The sequence below is a fragment of the Tachyglossus aculeatus genome, chromosome 11, assembly GCF_015852505.1.
Source record: "Tachyglossus aculeatus isolate mTacAcu1 chromosome 11, mTacAcu1.pri, whole genome shotgun sequence".
NCBI lineage: Eukaryota > Metazoa > Chordata > Mammalia > Monotremata > Tachyglossidae > Tachyglossus > Tachyglossus aculeatus.
The window spans coordinates 49,905,236-49,922,105 of NC_052076.1; the positions used below are offsets into that span (position 1 = coordinate 49,905,236).

The following is a 16,870-nucleotide window of genomic DNA, read 5'->3' on the forward strand; positions in this document are numbered from 1 at the left end:
GTCCTGCTGGCACTAAGATGTACCCTTTCCCCATTCACTGATGTCAGAACAATGCTCACGTTGAATGGCAAGGGGCCGGAAAAGGTGTACAACTCTCTTTTCCCGGGCACCGTGTTTAACTGTGCAAGAGAGTCACTTCTGAACACCGTGCAATCTCAGCGCCAGCACTGGTGTCTTTGAAGCAAGGGGCAGTTCAACAACTTTCTAGGTGATTTTAAAACAAAATCCTACGTCGAAAAAGGAGGGAAGGGAGAAATAGCAACATCATCTTCAATCCTTAATAAATCATATTTATTGAGCGCTGTGTGCAGAGAACAGTACTAGACACTTGGGAGAATACAATAGAACAGGGTTGGCAGACATGTTCCACGCCCACAAAGACCTCTATTTATTTTTATCACCAAAACTAGAGGATTATAGCCCTGGAAGTTCGTTCTTGGCCAAGTGTCTTCAGCTACTACCACCCTTGCTTTGTATGGCTGTGGAAACCTACCCAGGTTTCTGGGTAAGTTTATGTAACTGGATATTTATATTTATTTGACCGTATGTAGTGGGTAAACCCCAAAATATACAGCCGAAACAAGATTTTAGATAGTGACTCATTTTCCGTATGCCCTGTCATCCGGTTCAAGTGTGTGACTCTGCTCGGGTGAACACATGTATAAATCTTAAGCCCTGTAAATCTAAATCCTGGCTCTCGAAGCCTGGATGTGAATGGGAGTTTCTGTCCTGAAGGAGGGACCTATGGTCTTGAGGAAAACTCTCCTCAAGATAATTAAAAGGTAATTTATGTGAATCCAAATCCTCACCGCCCCCTCCAAAGCACCACCACTGACGCTGAGACATCACTTATCAAATAGATTGGAAAAAAATTACTAGTGTAAGGCAACCGTGGGCGGCTTTCCTAGAAAAACTACTTCTTGACTTTGACCTGGTTGTCGGTTGGAATACTCTTGCCCAAGTGGTGACCCACCGACAGCCCAGTTTTCTTGTTTTTCTGCTCTTCTTGAATCTCTTTTTTCATCAAGAAGCCTGCCTGGAAGTTCAGATTGAAGTAACTGCTCGGAGCAAAGGTCAGCGGGGCCTCCTCCCAGATGTTCCCCAAGCGTTGCTTCCACTCTTCCAGGATTTTAATCCGGGCATCTGCTGGGGTGTGGCCAATGCTGTAAGCGATCTGGGGCTCCAAGACTTGGAAGCCACAGAAATACAGGATGCCACTCTGGGGAGGCAAGGCACAGAGGTGAGCCAGAAGATCCGTCAGATTCCCTGCTGGGTACGGAGGGGGCCGGGGAGGGGGCGTGCGTGGAGCTGAGCAGGGGAGAAGTTGGGTGGGATCCTGATTTGGGGCAGGCGTGAAGGTCACCTTGCTTTTCCTAAGATTCCTTCCCAGTGCTTGCCCTGTCCATCCTTTCTGCCCAGGGCACAGCAGGAAGGGTGGCAGGGGTTTGGGTTGGTCCGCTTAGTGGGTCAGGACTTATTTCCACTCAGAGCCCCATCGGCGGGGAGTTGCCGTGCGGCGGCTCAAACCTGGGCTATGGGATGGATCCCTTGTGTTTTTTTACCCTGCTGCCGCTAAGAGCAGGGAGAGTAAAAGCATAAGAATAAAAGGTAGTGGAAAGTCTTGAGGCAGGCAATCGTTGCAGAGGAGATTTGATGCTTCAAGCTCTGCCCCTCTATCTCCTTTCCAAAGCCCCTCAGCAGGAAGTGTATAACTTTCCTGGTCTTGGCAACTTTGAGGTCCAGTTGTTTGAATTTTAACCAACAACCCCCCTCTGGTAAGACCTTAGCTTCTGCCTCTAGCTACTGCCCATTAAGGAATGTTCAGCAAGGCTGTTTTCTCAGAAGGTGCCAAAATTTCTACTATGAAAGGGAGAATTTCAAAACTTGGAAGTAGCTAATAGGTATAGGGTGCATCCTCTCCTCAAACAACATGGGATACTTCATGTGGAACCTGTGAAGTTCACCCCTCTCTGTGACCTGCTGTTCCTTACAAATAAGGTCCTCAGCAGCCACTCCTGAGAAGGGGAATGATAATTTCTGTTGGAGCCATTGCTAAAATGGGAAAAGGCAGGGGTTTTGGGAAAAGGGTTTTATTCCAGGGGGTTCAGTATTGAAACTAGCGGCTAAAGGGTCGTTTGGTCGAAAGCACCACTTCTGTTGGAGTCATTGCTAAAATGGGGAAAGGCGGGGGATTTGGGAAAAGGGTTTTATTCCAGGGGGTTCAGTATTGAAACTAGCGGCTAAAGGGTCGTTTGGTTGAAAGCACCATTTCTGTTGGAGTCATTGCTAAAATGGGAAAAGGCGGGGGATTTGGGAAAAGGGTTTTATTCCAGGGGGTTCAGTATTGAAACTAGCGGCTAAAGGGTCGTTTGGTCGAAAGCACCATAGTGATTACTATTACAAATTCAACAGGAAGAGAAGAAAGTAAATCTACAGGTCACATTAACCAAGATGGGATGGGGAGCAAAGGAAGGTCTGAGTTAAAAAGGCCACATTTTACAGTGTGAGAGAGTCTAGTCCACCGGTCTCTAGAAGGATCACGTCACAAGGGTCAAGACTCAGAAACATTTAGAAGAAGCTACCTGGATTGGCCAGAGGAGGATATTCATGTCCCCGTGGACGCCTAGGAGAGAGTACATGGAACCCGCACCACCAGTGGTGATGGAGAGAAGAGCCTTCTTTTTCTGTTGAAGAAAAGACACATTACACGCTGAGCTGTGGAGGTTTCCCAGGGAGAGGTGGGAGCTTTGGAAAAGAGCTCATAAAAACAGAACTCACCCATTTCCTTTATTCTTCTGTTCAAGCAGTGGGATTTATTGAGTCCTCACTGTGGGCAGAACACTGTACTAAACCTTGGGAAAGTGTATCACTGCCCACAAGGGGCTTTCAGGCTGGGGGGAAATGCTTATCACCATGACACTTAGGTGTTCTTAGTCAAAGATGGGAAGGGGCTGGAAGTGAGTGGGCAGAGTAGCAAAACTAAGGCAGCTGTGACGCAAAAGTTCACCTCCCACAGTGAGACAACTGTCCACAACATAATATCACTAAAGCTGAGAGATCAATCAGTCAGTGGTATTAACTGAGTGCTTACTGTGTGCAGGATACTATACGAAGCACTTGGGAGAGTGCAATAGAGTAGGTAGATGCAGTCCTTGCCCTCAAGAAGCTTACAATCTAGTGGGGGGAAAAATAAATTAAGCTAAGTTGCCAGTAGTGGAAACAGAGTATAAGTATAGCGATGTACATAAGTATGGTGGGGATGAGGTGGCTGTCAAAATGCCCAGGGAGGAAGGACTTGAGTGCAAAGGTGACACAGAAGGGAGAAGAGGGTAGGGGAGATGAGAGATTAATCAGAAGTGACTCAGAAGAGAGAGAGGGTAGGGAGAGAAAAGAGAGATCAGTTTAGTCAGGGAAGGCTTCCTGGATGAGGTATGATTTTAGTAGGATTTTGAAGGAGGGGAAAGCAGTGACCTGCTGAATAGGAACAGGGAAAAAGTTCCAAGCAGATGGGGGTGAGCGAGGGGTCAACAGCGAGAGAGAATCGATCCAGACACTGGAAGTAGGTTGGTGTTAGGGGAGAGAAGGATGAAGTCGAGGTAGGAGGGAGAGAGCTGAGACCAATCAATCAATCGTATTTATTGAGCGCTTACTGTGTGCAGAGCAGACCAGCACTTTCTTCTTCCTCCATTTACATATATTTATACACAGCGGTAGTGTAAGCACTTCAGGGATAAATCACAGATTTCTGGTAAATCGAGCAGCCTGTGCCATGCAAATGAAGGTACAAGAGGCCAAAGGCCACCTCCCAAAAGTTAGGCCTAGAAGACTAGAACTAATGGCAGAATGCAGTGTGCTGGAGTAAAGATGAGGCTTGTTATTTGGAGAGACTGTTGTAGCTGTACTACTTATGCACTAGGGACTTTGGTTTCCAAGTCACCAGGGAGCCAGTGAGAACCAGCAGCAACTATGCCGTGAAGGGATGGAGTTAAAGGAAATTGAAGGTCCTAACGGGAGTTGGGATGAAGGGATTTAGATTAGTGTTTTATGAGGTGGATTGGCTCCCACTTGGCAACAAACCGCTCCCAGGTTTAGCCTGTAATCCCATCTGGTGCGAGGAGATCAATGGGGGCCGTGCCGGCTGAAGGTACCGGGATCAAAGGACTCCACCTCTGGAGCTCTCACTCAGTTTAGCTAGAAAAGAGCCCAGCTCACTTCTCTACATGTGAGCCCTTGCCAATTCTCCAGCAAGCCATTTGGCTTCTTGGAGAATTGGGCCCCAAGACACTTAGCATTTAAGGCCAGGGTGCAAGGACTTCCTCCCTTTCTGTCTTATTCTGGACCAAAAAAAACGCCAATGCACTTGAGTGCGAGGGATGTCATGTCAAAATATTTTTATCTAGCCTCCCTGCCTGCTTACCGGGAATCTTAAAGCAGATTTTAAACAAGATGGAGTGAAGGCTGAATTGGGCATCAGGTCATTTGTGAATCTCTTAGTTCCAAACCAGAAACAATCATGCAAATAATGATTACAGTAATAATAATAATGATGATGGCATTTATTAAGCACTATGTGCAAAACACTGTTCTAAGCGCTGGGGGGATACAAGGTGATCAGGTTGTCCCACGGGGGGCTCAACACAGTGTTAATCCCCATTTTCCAGATGAGGTAACTGCGGCCCAGAGAAGTGAAATGACTTGCCCAAAGTCACACAGCTGACAAGTGGCGGAGCCAGGATTTGAACCCATGCCCTCTGACTCCAAAGCCCATGCTCTTTCCGTTGAGCCACGCTGCTTCCCTTGCAGCGTGGTAGGTATTAAGCATTTACTTTGTGTTATGTGCTGGGGTACAGACAAGATAATTAAATCAGACACAGTCCCTGTCCCACATGGGGCTCCCCATCTAAGAGGGAGGGAGAGCATCTTATCCCAGTTTTACAGATGAGGAAACCGATCCAGGATTAGAACCCATGACCCTCCGCCTCCCAAGCCCGTCCTCCGTCACACATCAAGCAGAGGCAGTGCTGGGGCTAGAACCTGGTTCCCTTGACTCAGAACCATATTCTTTCCACTGTGTTCTGTTGCCTCCTGCTATGCTAGCAAAAACCACTACCGACACCACTTTTCCTAATTACCCTTCTGCTTCCCTCCTCCTTTTCCAATGTACTTACCTTAAAGGGGCCTTGGTCATACATGGTGGCGTAAGAGTAGGCAAATTCTCCGATGAACACTCGCTCGAACCAGCCCTTCAAGATAGCGGGCATCCCAAACCACTGAAAAGGGAACTGCAGAGAAACAAAGTCAGGTCAGTTGTGCTAGAGAATAGCCACATGCTATTCATCTTAATCCCTATTTCACAGATGAGGTATTGATGCTGACCTCCGTGCCTCCTGTCTCTCCCCCTTCCAGTCCATACTTCACTCTGCTGCCCACATGGATTTTCTACAAAAGTGTTCAGTCCATCTTTCCCCATTCCTTAAGAACCTCTCGTGGTTGCCCATCTACCTCCCCAAACAAAAACTCCTTACCCTCGGCTTTAAAGCAGTCAATCACCTTACACCCTCCTATCTCACCTCGCTACTCTCCTACTACAATCCAGCCCACAAACTTCACTCCCCTAATGCCGATCTACTCAGTGCATCTCAATCTTATCTGTCTCGCTGCAGCCGACCTCTCTCCCACATCCTGCCTCTGGGCTGGAATGCCCTCCCATTTCATATTTAATAGACGATTTCTCTCCCCACCTTCAAAGCCTTATTGAAGGCACATCTCCTCCAAGAGGCCTTCCCTGACTAAGCCCTTATTTCTTCTTTTCCCACTCCCTTCTGCAACTCTCTGACTTGCCCCCTTTACTCCCCCCTTCCAGCCTAATGTCTGTCTCCCTCTCTGGACTGTAAGCTCATTGTGGGCAAGGAGCATGATGATGATGATGATGACGGCATTTATTAAGCGCTTACTATGTGCAAAGCATTGTTCTAAGCGCTGGGGAGGTTACAAGGTGATCAGGTTGTCCCACAGGGGGCTCACAGTCTTCATGAGGTAACAGGCACAGAAAAGTTAAGTGATTTGCCCAAAGTCACCCAGCAGAAAAGTGGCAGAGCCGGGGTTTGAACCCATGACCTCTGACTCCAGAGCCTGTGCTCTTTCCACTGAGCCACGCTCCTTCTCTGAAGCAGCAATAGAACATGTCTATTATATTATTGTGTTGTACTCTCCAAAGCGCTTAGCACAGTGCTCTGCAAACAGCAGTGGTCAATAACTGATTGAAAGAAAGACAACTTCAAGCGCAAAACAGTTACAGTCCATTTTCCAGTAACACGAGGGTCGCATTCTTCCAGAGTTCCTCATTAAAGAAAGCTCTGGCCTAATGCCATGTGTACTTTTTCTTCCGAGTCGTGCTGTATCCAGATGGACACGTGTTGTTGGAAGAACTTCCCCCGATTTTGCTGCGCGGTCTATCCAAAACGCTTAGTGCAAAGCCCGTGTCCTGAAAGAGCTGACTGGATCTGGCTGAAAGAATTTTGCTGATTCCACGTGGACCTTGACAGACAGCTCATCAGGATATTACTTACAAGCATTTTTTCATCACAAATCAATCAGTGGTATTTATGGGGCATAGAGTGTTGCATTAAGAGCTTGGGAGAATACATCAAATGCCAAACCCCAATTCCTGCCTTCAAAAGCTTGCAATGTAGTTGCAACCACGTTGCAAAATTGAATGTAATTTTGGTGGTGCGATCATATGCTCAAAGAGGTGTTCAGTTGTGGGTGGGGTGGGCGTGCAGTTTTCTGTGCTACTAGCCTTCACCCCATCATCAGTCTGCTAGAAATCTAGAGCTTTCGATCATGAGACGGAAAAAGATGAAGCGCTTTAAGGCTCAAAATGCTATTGGTCAATTAAGAAAAGGAGTGCGCTCATCTTCAGGTTCTTGGGATGGGCTAGAGTGGCTCTGAAAACCCAAATCTCATTCCCACGGGGCGATCCCTGCCCATCCCAGTTGGCCTTTTGACAGTTTCAGACCCAAAGCTAAGCTTTCCATTAGAGACTTTCTTTAAAAAGAGATGCCTAGCTCCAAGCAGTGAGAATCTTGAGTTACTGCAAGGTGATAGCAGGAGATGCATCCACAGATAAAGGCATTAAACAGGTCTGGATACTAACAGAGCCGTGGCCCTGGGCAGCAGTACCTAGAATACACAGGTGCCCAGGCTGAAGAGAACCATGCATCATCAATCGGACTCTGCCCGGAAATTTGTCCAGGGGTGAAGGAATGCCATCCCCAAACTCACCTACAAGTGTGAAAGGATTAGGTGCATGTGCACATTTAATACCTGGAATATCACAAGGTCTGCAGCTTCCAGTTTTCTCTGTTCAGCAACAATATCTGGGCTCAGCCGACCTTCTTTATAAGCCAGAACTGACTCCACAGGATACTGAAAGTTGTCAGGATCTTTTAGGTTACCTGAGAACGGAGTGAAAATAGACTGGGAGGTCAGACACCAGAAAATATTCATCTCTGGAGCTTCTCCGGGCCCCCCGGGAAGAGGAGATACCTGTGATGTCATTTCTGGAGATCACAGGGTTAAACTTCATGGCATAGAGATCGGACACCATGACTTCCCATCCTTTTTTCTTTAGCGCCTCCACAGAAGCTTCTTTCATGGCATGGTTGAACGACGTCTTCACCTCATGAGCCAACACTATGAGGGCTTTCTTGCCTGTAAGACACCCCGAGATGTGGCGTAAATGGGGGGCTGACCAGCAATGTTCTCACAGAAGGTGCCTTCCAGAAGACACTTCTCCCACTTCCTTCTGTGTCTCCCTTGCACGTGGATCTGCTCCCTTTATCCACTCCTTCAGCCCCAAAGGCCTTATGTACGTAGCCATAATTTAAAATCATCATCATCATCATCAATCGTATTTATTGAGCGCTTACTATGTGCAGAGCACTGTACTAACCGCTTGGGAAGTACAAATTGGCAACATATAGAGACAGTCCCTACCCAACAGTGGGCTCACAGTCTAAAAGGGGGAGAGAATGTCCATATCCCCCTCTAGACTGTAAGCTCGCTGTGGGCAGGGAACAGGTCTACCAACTCTGTTATATTGGACCGTCCCAAGGGGTTAATACAGCGCTCTATACACAGCGCTCAGTCAATGCAATTGATTGACTGACATTATACGGCCAGAAAGACTCTAAGACCGTCTAATCCTTCCCCGTTCCTCCGGGAAAGGCTGTAGAACTGAAATATTCCCAGAAAGAGTAATGCGCTCTGGGATCTCTTTGGCTGTGTACCCCTTAATAATAATAATAATAATAATAATAATAATGATGGCATTTTGGAAGCGCTTACTATGTGTAAAGCACTGTTCTAAGCGCTGGGGAGGTTACAAGGTGATCAGGTTGTCCCACGAGGGACTCACAGTCTTAATCCCCATTTTACAGATGAGGTGACTGAGGCACAGAGAAGTGAAGTGACTTGCCCAAAGTCACACAACTGACAATTGGCAGAGTCGGGATTTGAACCCATGACCTCTGACTCCAAAGCCCGGGCTCTTTCCACTGAGCCACGCTGCTTCTCACTTAGATACTCATCTCAACCCGTATGTAAATATCCTTGTAATAACAATTGGGGTATGTGTTAAGTGCTTACTATGTGCCGAGCACTGAGCTAAGTGCTGGAGTGGATAGAAGATAGGTTCCCACACGGTGCTCCTGGTCTAAGTGGGAGAACAGGTATTGTATCCCCATTTTGCAGATGAGGGAACTGAGGCACAGAGAAGTTTAATGACTTGATAATTATGGTATTTGTTAAGCACCTACTATGTGCCAAGCACTGTTCTAAACCCTAGAGTAAATACAAGGTAATCAGGTTGTCCCACGAGGGACTCACAGTCTTTATCCCCATTTCGCAGATGAGGCAACTGAGGCATAGAGAAGTTTAATGACTTGATAATTATGGTATTTGTTAAGCACTTACTATGTGCCAAGCACTGTTCTAAACCCTGGAGTAAATACAACATAATCAGGTTGTCCCACGAGGGACTCACAGTCTTTATCCCCATTTCGCAGATGAGGCAACTGAGGCATAGAGAAGTTTAATGACTTAATAATTGTGGTATTTCTTAAGCACTTACTATGTGCCAAGCATTGTTCTAAGCCCTGGGGTAAATACGAGGTAATCAGGTTGTCCCACGTAGGGTTCACAGTCTTTATCCTCATTTTGCAGATGAGGTAACTGAGGCACAGAGAAGTTAAGTGGCAGAGCCGGGATTAGAACCCAGATCCTCCGACTCCCAAGCCCACGCTCTTTCCACCAAGCCACGTGAATTGCCCAACTTCACACAGCAGGTAAGTAGCAGAAGCGGAATTAGAACCCAGGTCCTCTGACTCCCATACCTGTGCTCTTTCCATTGGCCCCTCTGTTTATATTCTGTGGCTTCCCCTATCTGTAATTTATTTTATGTGTCTCTTCTGCTAGCTGCATGATGGATTCCTCGTAGGAAGGTAATGTGTCTACCAATAATAATAATAATAATGGCATTTGTTAAGCGCTTACTATGTGCAAAGTACTGTTCTAAGCACTGGGGGGGATTCAAGATGATCAAGTCATCATCATCAATCGTATTTATTGAGCGCTTACTATGTGCAGAGCGCATACTAAGCGCTTGGAAAGTACAAATTGGCAACATATAGAGACAGTCCCTACCCAACAGTGGGCTCACAGTCTAAAAGTCCCACGTGGGGCTCACAGTCTTCACCCCCATTTTACGGATGAGGTAACTGAGGCTCAGAGAAGTTAAGTGACTTGCCCAAGGTCACACAGCAGACGTGGCGGAGTCAGGATTCGAACCCATGACCTCTGACTCCAAAGCCCGGGCTCCTTCCACTGGGCCACGCTGCTTCTCTACCAATGAGTCTCCTAAGCGCTTACACAGTAAGTGGTCAATAAGTACCACTGATCAAACGCGCCAGCGTTTCTATAGTTTAGACTGTGAGCCCACTGTTGGGTAGGGACTGTCTCTATATGTTGCCAACTTCCCAAGCACTTAGTACAGTGCTCTGCATCATCATCAATCGTATTTATTGAGCGCTTACTATGCGCAGAGCACTGTACTAAGCGCTTGGGAAGTACAAATTGGCAACATCTAGAGACAGTCCCTACCCAACAGTGGGCTCACAGTCTAAAAGGGGGAGACAGAGAACAAAACCAAACATACTAACAAAATAAATAGAATAGATATGTACAAGTAAAATAAATAAATAGAGTAATAAATATTAAGCGCTCAATAAATACGATTGATTGATTGATTAGTGCTCGAAAATCTACGTGTATAACGCATGTCAACTCTTACAGCTTAAGAACTACTCCAGAAGAAGACAAAGACTGTGAGCCCACTGTTGGGTAGGGACCGTCTCTATATGTTGCCAACTTGGACTTCCCCAGCGCTTAGTCCAGTGCTCTGCACACAGTAAGCGCTCAATAAATACGATTGAATGAATGAATGAATGAATCTCCTCTTCCTGGCACATGAGGAACAGGCGACAGCAGTGAAATAACTCCCCGGCAACTCCACAACACAAAGAGCTGCGATTGCCACCCTATCACAAATGCTACCACGCAGGCGCACCGGGCGATTGCCTAGAGTGCGTGGCTCAGTAGGAAAGGGCCCGGGCTTTGGAGTCAGAGGTCAGGGGTTCAAATCCTGGCTCTGCCAATTGTCAGCTGTGGGACTTTGAGCAAGTCACTTCACTTCTCTGTGCCTCAGTGACCTCATCTGTAAAATGGGGATTAAGACGGTGAGCCCCACAAGGGACAACCTGATCACCTTGTAACCTTCCCAGTGCTTAGAACAGTGCTTTGCACATAGTAAGCACTTAATAAATGCCACTATTATTATTATTGACTTGCCCTTTCTCTGTCCCGTCTTCATCATCATCAATCGTATTTATTGAGCGCTCACTATGTGCAGAGCACTGTACTAAGCGCTTGGGAAGTACAAATTGGCAACATCTAGAGATAGTCCCTACCCAACAGTGGGCTCACAGTCTAAAAGGGGGAGACAGAGAACGAAACCAAACATACTAACAAAATAAAATAAATAGAATAGATATGTACAAGTAGAGTAATAAATATGTACAAACATATATACATATATACAGGTGCTGTGGGGAAGGGAAGGAGGTAAGATGGGGGGGATGGCCGTCTTATGCTGTCGTCTACGACCCTCAGCGACTCCGCGGATACATCTCTTCCAGAACGCCCCGCTTCCAACTGCAGTCGTTCTGGTAAGGGTATCCGTAGAGTTTTCTTGGTTAAAAAAAAATATATAGAAGTGGTTTACCATCGCCTTCCCTTGCAGTAAACTCGAGTTTCCGTCCTCGACTCTCTCCCTCGCCGCTGCTGCCCTGTACAGGTGAGTTTTGACTTGTGGCCGATTGCCTTCCACTCGCTGGCCATTGCCCAAGCGAGGACTGGAATGGGTAGGACCCTCCCTCCCGTAGCCGAGACTGGTAGAGTACTGGGAACTCTCCAAATACCCTCCCCAGAGGGGTTTCTCTGTCTGGTTGCCACTTTTCAACTGCCTTCCACATTTCCCTGCTTTGCCCAGTGCACCAAATTGTTTTGGAGCTGCCCCTGTTATTATGGAGAAGCGGCGTGGCTCAGTGGAAAGAGCCCGGGCTTTGGAGTCAGAGATCACAGGTTCGAATCCCGGCTCCGCCACAGGTCTTCTGTGTGACCTTGGGTAAGTCGCTTAACTTCTCTGAGCCTCGGTTACCTCAACTGTAAAATGGGGATTAAGACGGTGAGCCCCACATGGGACAACCTCATTACCTTGTTTCCCCTCCCCAGCGCTTAGAACAGTGCTTTGCACATAGTAAGCGCTTAACAAATGCCATTAGAGCTCACCTCCTCCAGAAGGCCTTCCCAGACTGAGCCCCTTCCTTCCTCTCCCCCTCATCCCCCTCTCCATCCCCCCACCTTACCTCCTTCCCTTCCCCACAGCACCTGTATATATGTATATGTTTGTACATACTTATTACTCTATTTATTACTCTTATTTTACTTGTATATATCTATTCTATTTATTTTATTTTGTTAGTATGTTTGGTTTTGTTCTCTGTCTCCCCCTTTTAGACTGTGAGCCCACTGTTGGGTAGGGACTGTCTCTTTATGTTGCCAACTTGTACTTCCCAAGCGCTTAGTACAGTGCTCTGCACACAGTAAGCGCTCAATACATACGATTGATTGACTATTATTATTATTATTATTATTATTATTATTATTATTATTATTATTACAGCTCATTTTTCTCTTGACCACACTGCCCTGGACTTGCTGAGAAGGAGCAGGACAGGGTCCTGAGTAAAGGGCACTGCACAAGCAACTTAATTCTACATTAGTGATTCTCCAACTTTGGATCTGCCCCCGCCCCACCATTTAAGGACAATTTGAAAGAGGCAAAATGGAACTGTCTCCTTTCTTCTCCAGATCATATGCCTGCCACCCTCACTTTTCTCCTTCCACCCAGAACACCCTGCTTTCCCATTCCTTTCTTTCCACACCCTAAATCCCTGTGATGTTATTTTCCTCTAGCTGGTGCCTGGTTTTCTTTTTTTTTTCCCTCCTTTCAGTAAATTGTTGGCTCCACCCTTGGGTTTCTGCTTCCTCCTCCACCCTTCAAATGCCAATCCTAGCCCTAAACAAATCCTTACCAGGTTTCCCCAGGTGTAGTTCAGAACAGAGTCTAGCTCCTTCTACCTATGATTCACTCCCATTTGTTCCTCTTCTCCCCAGGCTTGGGTTTATATGCTTAGAGTTAAACTAAAAGGACGGGTGGGTGCCTGGCTCCAGTTACAGAGATTAAAGGGTTTTCCCTGAACTTCACCCCATATTGGCTCTAAAATGGATCTCTCCAGTCCAACACAGAACATTTGTAAATTCAGATTGTGCACCTTATCGGCATGCCCAAGTCCATGGTGATAGTAATAATGGAATTAGTAGTCTGTCTCCCCCTTCTAGACTGTGAGCCCACTGTTGGGTAGGGACCGTCCCTGCATGTTGCCAACTTGTACTTCCCAAGCGCTTAGTACAGTGCTCTGCACTCAGTAAGCGCTCAATAAATACGATTGAATGAATGAATGAATTAGTGTACACACATTGATGGAACAAAGAGAAGCAGAGTGGCTCAGTGGAAAGAGCCCGAGCTTGGGAGTCAGAGGTCATGGGTTCAAATCCCAGCTCCGCCACTTATCAGCTGTGTGACTTTGGGCAATCACTTCTCTATGCCTCAGTTCCCTCACCTGTAAAATGGGGATGAAGACTGTGAGCCCCACTTGGGACAATCTGATCACCTTGGATCCTCCCCAGCGCTTAGAACAATGCTCTGCACATGGTAAGCACTTAACAAATGCCATCATTATTATTAGAGAAGCCGCATGGCTCAGTGGAAAGAGCCTGGACTTTGGAGTCAGAGGTCATGGGTTCAAATCCCCGGTCTGCCAATTGTCAGCTGTGTGACTTTGGGCAAGTCACTTCACATCTCTATGCCTCAGTTCCCTCATCTGTAAAATGGGGATTAAGACTGTGAACCCCACTTGGGATGACCTGATCACCTTGTAACCTCCCCAGCTCTTAGCACAGTGCTTTGCACATAGTAAGCGCTTAATGAATGTCATTATTATTATTATTATTATTATTATTATTATTATTAAAGAGAAGGAGAAAACCTGAGAGCTGCAAGTGACTGCTGATTAGCCATGTACAGGTGCAGCCATGAACGTAAACAAATGTCCACCAGCCCAGCTCTAAAAGAAATCCAGGAGTATCTAATAGTCAAACAGCAGGCTTAAAATAATATGTTTAAAATGTATTCTGCCTTCCTTTCTATTCCCTACTTGCTTGGTCTGTGTGGGAATTAAAATAGAAGGGAAGTCTTAATTTTTTTTTAATGGTATTTGTTTTACTACATGCCAGGCATTTTCCTAAGCGCCGTGGTAACATGAAGCTAATCAGGTTGGACACAGTTGGTGTCCCATAAGGGGCTCACAATCTCAATCCCTATTTTGCAGATGAGGTCACTGAGGTAGAGAGAAGTAAAGCGACTTTCTCAGGGTCACATAGCAGTCAAAAGTTTGCTCTCAGCTTTGGGATACAGAAAGTTCTGCAGCAGTAAGAAGCATAAGGTAAGAAATGCTAATATGAGGGAGCAAGGTGGGGCTGCCTCATAACAATCATGTCAATCAATGAATCACTGGTATCTATTGAGTGCTTACTGTGTCCTGTACTAAGTGCTTCTGAGGGTAGAATACCAAATTAATTTCTGAAGATAACTGATGAGACTGGAAATGTGCCTGTCAATGTACTTATTGATTCTAAGGAGGTCCGGGCAGGGATTATCTAAAATTGTTTCATTTTGCAGAGGTAAGCAGCGTACTTTGGAGCCTTCTTGATAAAGTCCCAGTGTCACCTTAAGGCAACTGCAAACGGCTTTGCTTTCCTACTTCGGGGTGCCTGCCACATTAGCTGATCCAAAACTAACAAATTACAGATTTCGTGCCTTGTTATTGATAGTAGCAACGACAGTTAGTCTTAGTGGCTTATTGACCTTCCATTCCAATGGGATGGGGTCCCTGAGTTCCAAGGCCACACTACCTGGCTGTGAGACTGTATCCACCTGGGAGAGCATGATTTAAGAGATTATTTCTTGTACACCTAGCACACATCGAAGGTAGGGAAGGACATGTTTTCTAGTCTCTTGTACAGCTTGGAGTGCTCCGGTTCAGACACCAGTGTGCCACACCACCAGAACAGTAGTTTAGACACCATTCTACACTCCTCTCCTCCCACCTTAGGTGCCAAGGGCTTGGAGTTGAGCTAGCTGGGGGTGATGGTGAGCGGTGTGTCTTTGACTTGAGGGTGGAAGGGTCCACTTTTAAACCCGTGCCACCTCCGAGACCCACGTGGCCCCTCCTGTGACTGTGGATCAGTGTGGTTGGAGTCCAACACCCAACCCCACTGAGTTTTAACCCCGATCCTTTCTTTCGGTATCGGTGCCCAAAACTGCCTTTACGGAGCTGTGGCAGAAAGATAGCTAGTTGGGCAAGTTGCGGGTTTATTATTGTTACAGCATTCGTTAGGGGTCTACTAATGTGTCAAGCACTGTTCTGAGCTTTGGGGCGGATACAAGTTAAACAGGTTAGAAGGCATTCTCCATGCCAAGGTCGATGCGGAGTGCGGGGAGAAAGGTGATGGGGGGAGGCCCGAATGGGATGGGTTTGAGAGTGGCAGGCGGGTTCGAAATACTCCATTAATGGGCCTTTCTTCCCCACTCCCAAACTGGCTTTGGTTTTTTTTCAACTCCGCTCGGAAAGTCTCGTGCATTGGGGGGAGACCAGCCCCGGCCCGGGAGGGGTCAACACGAGGGCTCCGTGGCCACTCTCTGCCCCCATGGGACCCGCTGGCTGGGACCCCACTCCTGGACCCCCTGGGCGGCGGGGAGCAGGGGGAGGGAGGGGAGGAGGGAGGGGAGCAGGGGGAGGAAGACGAGGAGGGAGGGGAGCAGGGGGAAGAGGGAGAGGAGCAGGGGGAAGAGGAGGAGGGAGAGGAGCAGGGGGAAGAGGGAGAGGAGGAGGGGGGAGAGGGAGAGGAGCAGGAGGGAGAGGAGCAGGGGGAAGAGGAAGGGGGAGAGGAGCAGGGGGAAGAGGAAGGGGGAGAGGAGCAGGGGGAAGAGGAAGGGGGAGAGGAGCAGGGGGAAGAGGAAGGGGGAGAGGAGCAGGGGGAAGAGGAAGGGGGAGAGGAGCAGGGGGAAGAGGAGGAGGGCGAGGAGCAGGGGAAGAGGAGGAGGGCGAGGAGTAGGGGGAAGAGGGCGAGGAGTAGGGGGAAGAGGGCGAGGAGCAGGAGGGAGGGGGGAGAAGAGGAGAAGGGCGAGGAGCAGGGGAAGAGGGAGAGGAGCAGGGGGAAGAGGGAGAGGAGCAGGGGGAAGAGGGAGAGGAGCAGGGGGAAGAGGAGGAAGGCGAGGAGCAGGGGGAAGAGGAGCAGGGCGAGGAGGAGGGCGAGGAGCAGGGGAAGAGGAGGAGGGAGAGGAGCAGAAGGGAGAGCAGCAGGGGGAAGAGCAGGGAGAGGAACAGGGGAAGAGAAGGAGGGGGGGAAAGAGGAGCAGGAGGGAGAGGAACAGGAGGGAAAGGAGCTGCAGGAGCAGTAGGGAGAGAAGCAGGAGGAGGAGGGAGAGGAGCAGTGGGGAGAAGAGGAGGAAGGAGCAGGAGGAGGAGGAAGGGGGAGAGGAGCAGGCGGAGGGTCCTCGGGGCCCCCGCCGTCCTTGGCGGGCCCTGGCAGCGGGGGCGGCTGGAGGGCTGGGGGGCAGCAAGGCGGGCCGGGCCGGGCCGGGCCGGGCCGGGCCAGCCGGGAGGCCGTTGGGGCCACTCACCGGGCATCTTCTTCCTCGGCCTCAGCTGCCGAACGGGGGGCAAGGCCTGGGGGCCGCTGGGCGGGCTGGCTGGCTGGCTCGGTGGCCCAGTGGGTGGGTGGCCCAGTGGGTGGGGACGGGCGCCTTTATGGGCCGGCCCCGGGCCCGGCCCGGCCCCCTTGGGCGGGGGGACCCCGGAGGCGGAGCCCCAGCCCCTCCGAGCGGAACCAGCCCAATCCCCATCCCAATCCCAACCCCAATCTCAATCCCAATCATCCCAAACGCCGCCGGCTCTGCTAAGCGCTGGCCCGAAGCGGCGGGGCTCAGGGGCAACAGCCCGGGCTTGGGAGTCGGAGGTCATGGGGTCAAATCCCGCCTCCAACAATTGGCGGCTGGGTGACTTTGGGCGAGCCACTTCACTTCTCTGGGCCTCAGTTCCCTCATCTGGAAAATGGGGATGAAGACTGT

At 48.7% G+C, this 16,870-nt stretch overlaps 1 protein-coding gene across 1 annotated transcript; it reads right to left on the reverse strand.

Moving 5' to 3' along the window:
- Positions 1-269: 269 nt before the first annotated feature.
- NQO1 (NAD(P)H quinone dehydrogenase 1) lies at positions 270-16,518 on the reverse strand. Its single transcript, XM_038753713.1, has 6 exons — positions 16,424-16,518; positions 7,549-7,713; positions 7,327-7,457; positions 5,169-5,282; positions 2,583-2,684; positions 270-1,219 (listed from the first exon to the last, which is right to left on the reverse strand). The coding sequence occupies exons 1-6, from the start codon at positions 16,428-16,430 to the stop codon at positions 914-916; spliced, it is 825 nt and encodes a 274-aa protein (XP_038609641.1). The 5' UTR covers positions 16,431-16,518; the 3' UTR covers positions 270-913.
- Positions 16,519-16,870: the final 352 nt, after the last annotated feature.

Coding starts and splice junctions, on each gene's coding strand:
- NQO1 (XM_038753713.1), bottom strand. Junction 2,685..5,168: donor ATGACCAAGGCCCCTTTAAG/GTAAGTACATTG, acceptor TTTCTTCAACAG/AAAAAGAAGGCTCTTCTCTC. Junction 1,220..2,582: donor TCCTCCTCTGGCCAATCCAG/GTAGCTTCTTCT, acceptor TTGCCTCCCCAG/AGTGGCATCCTGTATTTCTG.